At 58.8% G+C, this 10,597-nt stretch overlaps 2 protein-coding genes across 14 annotated transcripts in view; both read right to left on the reverse strand.

The window, feature by feature from the left end:
• Positions 1 to 837: 837 nt before the first annotated feature.
• Positions 838 to 2,981, reverse strand: RPS15 (ribosomal protein S15). Of its 2 annotated transcripts, none has more exons than XM_026457281.1 (4): positions 2,907 to 2,981; positions 2,440 to 2,525; positions 1,092 to 1,326; positions 838 to 985 (listed from the first exon to the last, which is right to left on the reverse strand). In XM_026457281.1, the coding sequence occupies exons 1-4, from the start codon at positions 2,907 to 2,909 to the stop codon at positions 872 to 874; spliced, it is 438 nt and encodes a 145-aa protein (XP_026313066.1). In that variant the 5' UTR covers positions 2,910 to 2,981; the 3' UTR covers positions 838 to 871. The 2 variants fall into 2 exon arrangements, with proteins under 2 accessions (XP_026313066.1, XP_026313065.1); XM_026457280.1 differs by lacking the exon at positions 2,907 to 2,981 and adding an exon at positions 2,755 to 2,893.
• A 3,072-nt stretch (positions 2,982 to 6,053) lies between these two features.
• Positions 6,054 to 10,597, reverse strand: part of DAZAP1 (DAZ associated protein 1) — a 27,407-nt gene continuing 22,863 nt past the window's right edge. For 3 of the 12 annotated variants that reach the window (XM_026457279.1, XM_026457278.1, XM_026457268.1), the window contains 2 exons: positions 9,046 to 9,222; positions 6,054 to 6,999 (listed from right to left, as the gene is read on the reverse strand). In XM_026457279.1, coding sequence (XP_026313064.1) covers positions 6,824 to 6,999; positions 9,046 to 9,222 — 353 coding nt within the window. In that variant the 3' untranslated portion in view covers positions 6,054 to 6,823. Of the gene's footprint in view, positions 7,000 to 7,908; positions 7,998 to 9,045; positions 9,223 to 10,597 lie in introns of all 12 variants that reach the window. The other 9 variants (XM_026457277.1, XM_026457275.2, XM_026457274.2 and 6 more) reach the window with 9 other exon arrangements.

The raw sequence follows: 10,597 nt of genomic DNA on the forward strand, positions 1-10,597 counted from the left end.
TGGCTGAGCTCTCACCCTCCTGTCCACTGCCCAAGGGGAGGCCTCCCTGCTGCCATCCCTGGGCCACTCTGCTGGGTGCTTACTGAGCAGTTACCACCTCCCGCCTGGGTTGAGGGCGACTTCAGCATTGAACGGGGTTAGTTCTCACAACGTTCTCCAACCAACGTACCCCATTAGGGAGCCCATGAAGGGCTGGACGGTACCCCCCGCCCAGAGGCATGGCCACCTTGTCCTGTTCTTTCAAGTATCCTGCGCAGAGACAGAGCTGGCCAGGCCATAGATGGTGCAGCCTCGCCACGGGACACCAGGCTGGGGAGACAGGGCTGGCTGCAGCCATAGAGCCTGCTGGGAGGGCAGACTCCAGCAGCGTGTTGTCAGGAGCTTCTGAGGAGCCAGGCAGGGGTGAGGATGGGAGAGGCTCAGGTCGCCCAAAGTTTCCTGCTGCTTCTTCACTTCCTGCGGGAACCCTCCCAATAGGAGAGGAGGGAAGCCAGAAAGGAGAGCCCAGGCCAGGTGGGGGGCTTGAGGAGGGGCCCCCTCTACATGGGGCACCCACAAGACAGCGTGAGGCCAGGGAGGTGCCCCGAGGTCAAGAATGCCGAGGGGATCAAAGGGATGGGACCACACCTGGGCTTGGGCGCCCAGCTCCACAGCTGTCCCTGTGGCCAGGAGCAGGGGCGGGGACTGCACAGCTATCAGTCTTGGACATGAGACCATCCACGCAACCTCCCACACAGCCCTGAACGTCCACCTTGAATCTCCTCACACCATGAACCTGAACCAGGCCCAGGCCCCTCCCAAAGCCCCGGACACCGGGAAGAACAAGCTGCGCGAAGGACTGGAGCCAGGTGCGCCTTTATTAGCTGAGCCACTACTTGAGAGGGATGAAGCGGGAGGAGTGGGTGGCTCCAATGCCGGGCCGGCCGTGCTTCACGGGCTTGTAGGTGATGGAGAACTCGCCCAGGTAGTGGCCAATCATCTCGGGCTGCAGGAGACCAAGAGCAGAGCTCGGTGTCAGGCGACCCCGCCCGCGTCAGGCGACCCCAGCCCACCTCGGGCCCGGTCCGGTTGGCAGGGACAGCCGCACGCACCTTGATCTCCACCTGGTTGAAGGTCTTGCCGTTGTAGACGCCCACCATGCTGCCCACCATCTCTGGCAGGATGATCATGTCCCGCAAATGCGTCTTCACCACTTCTGGCTTCTCCATGGGCGGCGCCTCCTTCTTGGCCTTGCGCAGGCGCTTCAGCAGTGAGTGCTGCTTCCGCCGCAGGCCCCGGTTCAGCCGCCGCCGCTGGCGCGCACTGTACAGTTGCATGAGCTGCTCGCTGGAGAGGATGCACCAGGCAGAGTTTTGTGAGCGGCCCGGCCGGGGGAGACCCTACCCACTCCGGGGGACAGAGAACTAAAGCTTGGTTCTCCCCAGGGACACAGCCGCACTGGACTTGTCACTGTCCATTGCAGTGACCGCAACGAACACGCCAAGTCCCTCTGGCGCCCCCGCCAGATATGCGCGACTCATCCTTCAGATGCAAGAGCCACCGTGTGACTGCAGAGACTCAGAGGACAAGCGGCCCGGAGACCACAGTCTCAGACAAGATGCTGTAGCGCACAGCTCGGGCCAAAGGCCTCTAAAAACGCAGCGGAAGGCAGGAAGGGCGCGGTGGCTCCCGCCTGTGATCCCAGCACTTTGGGAGGCTGAGGCGGGAGGGTCGCTTCAGCCCAGGAGTTCAAGACCAACCTGGACGACACAGAGAAACCCTGTTTCTACAAATAATTAAAAATCAAGGCCGGGCGCGGTGGTTCACGCCTGTAATCCCAGCACTTCGGGAGGCAGGTGGATCACCTAAGGTCAGGAGTTTGAGACCAGCCTGGCCAACATGGAAACCCGTCTCTACTAAAAATACAAAAATTAGCGGGACGTGTTGGTGAGCCCCTGTAATCCCAGCTACTCGAGAGACTGAGGGAAGAGAATCGCTTGAACCCGGGAGTCGGAGGCTGCAGTGAGCTGAGATCGAGCCATTGCACTTCAGGCTGGGAGACAGGATGAGGCTCCGTCTCAAAATAGTAAAAAAATAAAAATAAAAAAATAAAAGGGAAAGTCAGATGCCCACCACCACCCTGCCTGGACAGGACCCAGCTACTGCCACTGCCCTTAGAATCTAAGGCTGCTCGTTATTTTAAGTCACGTGGGCTACAGTGGCTACACCCTCCAACTAATCCGCGGAGAAGGTAACAACGGGAAGCAGGTTGAAAATAAGTAAAAACCTCAACGTCTCTGGACGGTTTTCTGGGCGCAAGACTACGCTCGGTCCCAAACCCGGGCGGAGACTGCGCTCGCCCACCGCCGCAGAGAAGCTCGGACCCCGCCCCACCGCCCTCGCCGGACAAGCTCCACCGCTGGCCCAGCCCCGCCCGCGACCCCTGCCGGCCGCCCTTACTAGGACATGTCCAGCAGCTGGTCCAGGTCCACGCCGCGGTAGGTGAACTTGCGGAAGGTCCGCTTCTTCTTCTGCTCTACCTCTGCCTGCGCGGGCGCGGGTCGGACGTCAGCGGGATCCCGACACCCACCTCCCACGACCACCGGGCCCGAGGACACCGCGGAAGACGCGCGGCGGCGCCGCCGGGGACAGAAGCCCGACAGGGACACACCGCCTTGACCCGTCCCCGGGGGTCACGCGCGGCTCCGGGTTACGGGGACCCAGACATGAAGGCCCGGACAGGCCTTCCCGACCCCGCGTCGTCCCGACACCCACCGGGTCCGCCCCGCGCCCCAACATCCAGCCGCCTCCAGGGTCAGGAGCAAGCCGCCGTAGTCGGGAGGCCAAACTGCGGCCCCCGCGGGACGGTCAGAGGATGGATGGCGCCGGATAGGCCAGGCAGAGACGCCCCAACTCGCACCACTCACCATCTTGCCGGATGCTCAGAAAAGAGAGCTCTGCTCCGCGCCTGCGCAGTTATCGCGAGACTGCCGGCATGTCCCGCCCCCTCAGCTGTGCGCGCGCACGCGCTTCCGCTTTCCCGGCGGTGAACACACGCCCTCTGCCGTTTGGAGGGCAAAACACAGGCTGCGGGAATTAGAGCAGCCGCCGCCTGAGGTCTGCAGAGCCGCTCCCTCCACGGAGTGGGACTTTGGACACGCCGCCTCCCCTGTCTGAGCCTCGGGTTCGTGCTCCGTCATCTACACGATGGCACCCACCTCAACAAGTATCTATGGAGCGCCTACTGTTTGCTCGTAGGTGCGGTTTAGGGGTTCAGGTCCCCGTGTGGGAAGAAGGTCATTACAGATACCAGGGCAGGGACAGGGCCTCCCTGAAAAGCACAATTCAGGCTTTAACAGCTATAAAATTTTGTATATAAAGTTAGTAGGGGCAACATAGCGAGACTACCTCTCTATAAAAAAATACAAAAATGTGTGTTTACAAAAATTTGTGTACACATGGACATAAAGTATTACAAAATACAATAATTCCCAGCTACTCGGGAGGCTGAGCCTTGAGCCCAGGAGATCAAGGCTGCAGTGAGCCGTGATCACGCCAACGGCACTGCAGCCTGGACGACAGAGCAAGACCCTGTCTCAAAAATAAAGTTAGGAGGCGGGGCGCGGTGGCTCAAGCCTGTAATCCTAGCACTTTGGGAGGCCGAGACGGGCGGATCACGAGGTCAGGAGATCGAGACCATCCTGGCTAACACGGTGAAACCCCGTCTCTACTAAAAAATACAAGAAACTAGCCGGGCGAGGTGGCGGGCGCCTGTAGTCCCACCTACTCGGGAGGCTGAGGCAGGAGAATGGCGTAAACCGGGGAGGCAGAGCTTGCAGTGAGCTGAGATCCAGCCACTGCACTCCAGCCTGGGCGACAGAGTGAGACTCCGTCTCAGAAAAAAAAGTTAGGAATATCACTGTTTGTTATGTAAATGTAGTATGAATAATAAGAATAGCTCAAAAAGGAAGAGGAGTAACTAGAACTATGTGGGAGTGACTTTTTTTTATTTTTTTTGAGACGGAGTTTCACTCCTGTTGCCCTGGCTGGAGTGCAGTGGCAGGTTCTCAGCTCACTGCAAGCTCCGCCTCCCGGGTTTATGCCATTCTCCTGCCTCAGCCTCCAAGTAGCTGGGACTACAGGCGCCCGCCACCTCGGCCAGCTAGTTTTTTGTATTTTTTAGTAGAGACGGGGTTTCACCGTGTTAGCCAGGATGGTCTCGATCTCCTGACCTCGTGATCCGCCCGTCTCGGCCTCCCAAAGTGCTGGGATGACAGGCTTAAGCCACCGCGCCCAGCCTAATTGTGTATTTTTAGTAGAGACAGGGTTTCTCCATGTTGGCCAGGCCATGTTGGTCTCGATCTCCTGACCTCAGGTGATCCACCTGCTTTGGCCTCCCCAAGTGCTGGGATTAGAGGCATGAGCCACCATGCCCGGCCTAGGAGTGATGTTTCTGTATCTTACAGGAATTAAGTATAAAGTTGAAAGTGACTATTAACTATGATGTGGCACCCGGCTGGGCGCAGTGGCTTACGTTTGTAATCCCAGCACTTTGGGAGGCCGAAGCGGGCGGATCATCTGAGGTCAAGAGTTCAAGACCAATCTGGCCAACCCCATCTCTATTAAAAATACAAAAAAATTAGCCAGGCATGGTGGTGGCACGCCTGTAATCCCAGCTACTTGGGAGGCTGAGGCATGAGAATCGCTTGAACCCAGGAGGCAGAGGTGGCAGTGAGCCGAAATTGCACCACTGCACTCCAGCCTGGGTGACAGAGACTCCTCAAAAAAAAAAAAAAAAAAAAGCACAAAACCTCTGGGAACCCGACTTTAGCTGTGGCACTGTCCAGGGAGCTGAGATCTCCCCAGCCATCCATCCCCACGGTCCCAAGGGAAGCCAATTACACTGTACCCAGGGAGGGCTGAGTCTCCATCCCGAGGAGCACAGGACCTGTGTGTGGGGTCCATCCACGTTGCCCACTTTCCTGCAGCAGACACTGTCCTGGCTGGAAAGCTGATTTTGTGAGTGCTGCTCCTTGGCTGGGGGAGCTGATGTAATGGGAGGGGTTGACACTCAACACCATGACCTGTGGTGTGGAGAGAGAGCCGCCCCCGCCTGGCCCTCCTGGAAACTGGGACAGCAGCTCCTGAGGACATGGGAGAAGGCTCTGACAGCAGGGAATGGAGCTGGCTTCCTGGGCTGAGGCGTTGAGGGGTCCTGTCTCAGTGAGGAAGCTGCACTGCACAGGGATGGGGGAGGTACCCCTTTTCTTGGCTCTCTCCAAACTAAGCCAAACCTTCCCTGTTCCCAGAATATGAACTGGGGCAGGTGTTCTGGCTGTTGCCTGCGGTCTCACGCCTGGCACGCTGTAGGCTTCCAATTGGGGACTTCGCGGTCCTTTTGTTTTTTTTTGAGACGGAGTTTCGCTCTTGTCGCCCAGGCTAGAGTGCAATGGTGCGATCTCGGCTCACTGCAACCTCCACCTACCGGGTTCAAACGATTCTTCTGCCTCAGCCTCCCAAGTAGCTGGGATTACAGGCATGCGCCACGACACCCAGCTAATTTTGTATTTCAGTAGAGATGGGGTTTCTCCATGTTGGTCAGGCTGGTCTCAAATTCCTGACCTCAGGTGATCCACCTGCCTCAGCCTCCCAAAATGCTGGGATTACAAGTGTGAGCCACTGCGCCCAGCCCTTTTTATGTTTTTAAATCTCCCCTTCCCTGACATAGTATCGCTTCCCAAAGATACCCCTGTCCTAATCCCCAGAACCCGGGGATGTATCACCTTCCATGGCAAAAGATGTAACTGAAGGTCTTGAGATGAGAAAAGCCTGGAGCCCACATTCCCCCAGAAAACCGGTGGTGGCCATGTCCTAAAAGTCACAGCATCGCAAGACCCACTGAGGGATGGGCCCAGCTCCCCACTCAGCCTCTGCCCTGAAGCCCTCGGCGCTGCTGAGACCACCAAGAGCCAAGGGCAGGGTGAGGGCGCCTCCGTCACGCTTCAGACCTTTCCAGGCACTGGAAGGGTAGGCACAGGCCAAGACCAAGGAGGGAAAAAACAGACACAAAGTGGTTTCTAATCCAAACGCACTTCTTTTTATTCAAACCAGGGTCAAACTGGTCAGTGGGAAACGCCCTGAAGCCACGTGCCTGGGGAGAACAGCTTCCTACTCGGTTCCGGTTCGGCGCTGCCGTGGGATCCACGTGGCTGGCTGTGCGCAACCCCCACAGTTCACCTCAGACACTACCAAGCAGGTCAGTCGACAAAAGCAAGGAATTAAACAAAAAACAGAAACACACTCAGTAGATTTCTTCTTGAAGCTCCCAGAGTTTCTGGACCACCAAGTCCCAACCCCCAAAGCCAGGAGCGAGGAGACTAACAGCGCACCCCCCTCCACCAGTGCCGACGGAAACCCTGTTTTAAATTAAAAAATAAGCCAGTATACATTGTAGAAAATTTCTCTTAAAAATCTCACAATTTGTAAATGTATATTTTTTCTTTAACATAAAAGTTTACAATATACCATAAAACAAAAGGCTCAGGAAAATAATTTCCAAAAAAAAGGAAGAAAAAGAAACCTGAAGTTTTGAATTAAAGCTGAAGACATTTTTTTTAAACCCTGTTGTTGAACCAGTGACTTTTTTTTATTGTGCTGATGGGTTAGAGAAAGAAATATTTAAAAACCTCAGTCCAGACGACACCCACAGCCGCTCCAAAAGCCTCGCGCCCCCCCCCCCCCCCCCAAGGTTGAGTCGCTACTTTGCCGCCACGTTTGTGATTGTCACGAGTTCCCAAGTTTGGAATCCTGGGTCTGGGCCGTGCAGACGTCGCGGCGCCGCGGGCTAGCGTCGGTAGGGGTGGAACCCTTGCACGTTGTGGTTCTGCCCTCGTCCAAAGCCGCTGCCACCGGCGGGGGGGCCCCCCGACCCTGGCACGGAGGGGCCCCCATAGGAGGGAGGCTGCTGGCTGGGGTCCGAGAAGCCCTGTCCAAAGCCACTCAAGTCCTGCCCGTAACCTGCTGGGGGAGAGAGTCCTGTGAGCTCGGGGCAGTCCCCGGGCAGTTGGCACTGCCATCGAGCATGGCCACCTGGACACAGTTCCGCCGAGCCCGCCTTGAGTCCACAGGCCCCACAGGGTGGGGTGGGGCCGTTCTGAGGCCAGCACCGGGGCCAGAGAGAGGAGCCTCGGGCGTGTCCTCTCCCTCAAAATCACGTGAGCAGCACACAGAGAAAAGCGGCTTCCAGAGCCCTCATGACCCACAGAACCTCGCTGCTTCCCTGTTCAATCCCGAAGACGTGGTTGGGGGCGGGGACGAGGGGAGGCTGGAGAAGCCTCGGGGGTTGGAGACACACATGCCCCGAGGTACCACGGCGGACAGGGCTTCTACAAAGCTGGCTCTTGGAGTTTCAGAAAACCCCTGAAGGGCCCTGGCAGCGATACAGGGCCTGCCCTCCACCGCAGACCAGACCCCACGTTGTCCTTCCTGTCAGGGCACATCCATTGGTGGCACGTGTCAGAGAAGGGTCTCTGGGCCCAACCTGACTGCCCCAGTGACACCACTGGCTGAGGGGCCAGCACACCCTGCAGCCCGTCCGGCCCACACAGCCGACCTCAGGAGCGTGGACAGCGGTGTCTTCACAGGAACAGAGCTGCTCGGGCTGCTCCCACCCCACTGCACACCTGGCAGGAAGCCCCTCCCATGACCTCTAGGTTCCCAGGCGGGTGCACATGGGCACGGGTGGGCGTGGGCTCTCTCTGGGGGATCCTGGGCCCGCTGAAGGCTTGTGGCCAATGTCTTGGCACCGGCAAGGGCCCCTTCCCAGAGGGCACCGCCAGCATCCACCCCCGCCCGGGACGGCAGAGGAAGCCACGTCCACCTCCCGGTGCAGGCGGGTGGGAGGACCCTGGAGAAGGAGGCGGCACCTACCTAGGCCACATCACTGCTCAGCCTGACCATAAGACTGTAAACAAAGTGTGGGCCGCAGCCCGGCGGGGCTGGAGAATAGGAACCCAGGCCTGGCAAGAGACGAGACCGGGGTGACCAACCCAAGCAGCCGTCACCAAGAGCAGCGGCTGACACACACGCCACGCCCCAACCGGGCGCCTCACGCCCCCCTGCCAGTCTCAGACACGCCAGGGTTTGGTGGTGGGCCAAGAACCCACACATGCGGCAACCTCGGCCCAAGGCCTGGGCGTGGGGGCAGGGGAACCAGAGCCATGCGAGGTGGGTGGGCGGGCACCTCAGCCAAACACAACTCCCACGCCCCGGCCTCCACCAGGCCTAAAGGAAGCGTGTTCACAGGCACCCCAGGAGCCCGGGGCCACCTGGAGACAGGTGCCCCATGTTCTCAAACCCTGCTTGTGAATGACCCCTGGTGCTAGAGGAGCTGACCGTGGTTGGAACCCTGCCCACTGAGGCCACCGCATTGATCCTGAGCAAGGCTGCTGTGACTCCTGGCTCGGTGCAGGGCAAGAACTACAAACATGCAGACCTTAACCCGTGCTGACCCTGCCCCCCACAAGCTCCTGCCCCAGAAGCACATGCGCTGCCTACAGATCACGTCCAGGCAGATCCAAGCCCCAACAGCCATCCAGCCCAGGGCGAAGCCCACGTCCAGGCCACGCCTGCTACAGACCCAGCTCCTGCCCCAAGCGGGGTCTGGACCCAGCAGAATGCTGATGACGTCAGCAACTGGAACCCACCAAGGGGCCAGTACCCGCGGGACCCACACCAAGGGCCTCAACCTTGAGACAGTGATCACAGCCTCCTGGGACCCACTTTCCTTGACCCAGTCACCACTCAGGTTCCCACACATGCAGGCCCTGCGACGCCCGCTCTGCGACGAATGCTCTGCTGCGACCAAGACTCCTGCGCTCCCTTCTGCTGGGGCCGGAGTTGCCACGAGGTCTCTCCAACAACCCCTGCACCTCCCTCTCCTCCCTCTCCCCTTTCCCAGCAGGTAAAGGCTGGGGGGCGTCCAGCAGGGGAAGGAAGCAGGAGAAGGCAGGCCGTGCCCAGGAACCCGGGGCCAGCAGGGACGCAGCATGGCAGGAGACCACTTACCATACTGACCATAGGGGAAGTCTGGCTGAGCCGTCGGGGGCTTGCTCATGTCCGGGGCGGCCTGAGATGGAGGCGGTGGGAAAGCCAGAGGTGCTGCCCCGGGAGTGGCCGGTGGAGGAGGAACCCCCGGAGGGGCAAACTGATCTGGCGGTGGAGGTGGAGGCCCATAGCCAAAACCTGCAGAGACACAAGAGAGCAAGGCACAAGACATGTTGTGCAGCTGGGGGCAGACCAGCAGGAGCTGCCCAGACGGCACTGCCACCCAAACCCACAGAATGCCCAGGCCTTGTAGACATCCACAGAATGGACCACAGAGCCACAGTCCTGGGCCACTCCCCCCAGGAAACACATGCTCCTGGGAGCGTGGCAGGACACTGAGCTGCAGCAGGTCTGCCTCATTGCTCTCGGAGCAGCCGCCAGGTGGGCCTCGGACAAGAACTCAAGGAGCAAGTAACCCCACAGCAAAATCGCTCCTTCAGACAAAAACCTGCCCCCATGCCCAGCCCCCATGTTTAGGAAGCTGCCAGCACAAGCAAGGGCGCATCCTGACGTGCTTAGAAGGGGCTGCTGGGCCGGAGGTGCTGCTGCCCTGCCCCTCTGTTGCTGGACATCAGGTGGGCCGAGGTTCTACCCAGCTCCCCTCCTATCAGTCATCTGGCCCACGGGCCTCCAAGTTCAGAGCCTGATCCAGGCCAGAGGACGGTACTGCCTGCTCCTGTGCCATGGCCATGTGGAGCCTTCAAGCCCCCCAGACAGGACTAGCTCACACTGTGATATGCCCCAACTGTAAAACACCCCCAGGCCCAGGGACTGCAGGTGAAATCAGATCATGATACCATTCCCGCTGGTTGCATGCTGTGAGGCGCAATCCCTGGTAGGCAGGTAAGGGACGCAAGACTCCTAGAAAGGACACCCCACGTATGGCCCATGTCCCTTCTTCTCTACCGGAGGGTGCCAAGGCCCCACCCTGGGGGACCGTCTAAAATTCTGGGTGTGCTGAGGTCAGGAGTTCGAGACCAACCTGACCAACACAGTGAAACCTGTTCTCTACTAAAAATACACAATTAGCCAGGCCTGGTGGCGGGCACCTGTAATCCCAGCTACTCAGGACCCTGAGGCAGGATGATTGCTTGAACCCAGGAGGCCGAGGTTGTAGTGAGCCAAGACTGGGCCACTGCACTCAAGTCTGGGCAACAAGAGTGAAACTCCATCTCAAAACAAAAAACAAAACAAAACAAAACAAAATAATATAAAACCCTGGGTGTGTCGGCTGATCTTACACTCAGCTCTGTAATTACAACTGACGTGTGCAGGAAAATTAGTAAAAAACGAGAGCTCGTGGGGCCGGGCGCGGTGGCTCACGCCTGTAATCCCAGCACTTTGGGAGGCGGAGACGGGCGGATCACGAGGTCAGGAGATCGAGACCATCCTGGCTAACAGAGTGAAACCCCGTCTCTACTAAAAAATACAAAAAACTAGCCGGGCGTGGTGGCGGGCGCCTGTAATCCCAGCTACTTGGGAGGCTGAGGCAGGAGAATGGCGTGAACCCGGG

The sequence above is a fragment of the Piliocolobus tephrosceles genome, chromosome 21 (genome assembly GCF_002776525.5).
Source record: "Piliocolobus tephrosceles isolate RC106 chromosome 21, ASM277652v3, whole genome shotgun sequence".
In the NCBI taxonomy this organism is placed as follows: Eukaryota; Metazoa; Chordata; class Mammalia; order Primates; family Cercopithecidae; genus Piliocolobus; species Piliocolobus tephrosceles.

Coding starts and splice junctions, on each gene's coding strand:
- RPS15 (XM_026457280.1), bottom strand. CDS start 2,778: ATGTTGGGGCGCGGGGCGGACCCG. Junction 1,327..2,439: donor CAGCTGCTGGACATGTCCTA/GTAAGGGCGGCC, acceptor CATCCTCTCCAG/CGAGCAGCTCATGCAACTGT. Junction 986..1,091: donor TCAACCAGGTGGAGATCAAG/GTGCGTGCGGCT, acceptor GGTCTCCTGCAG/CCCGAGATGATTGGCCACTA.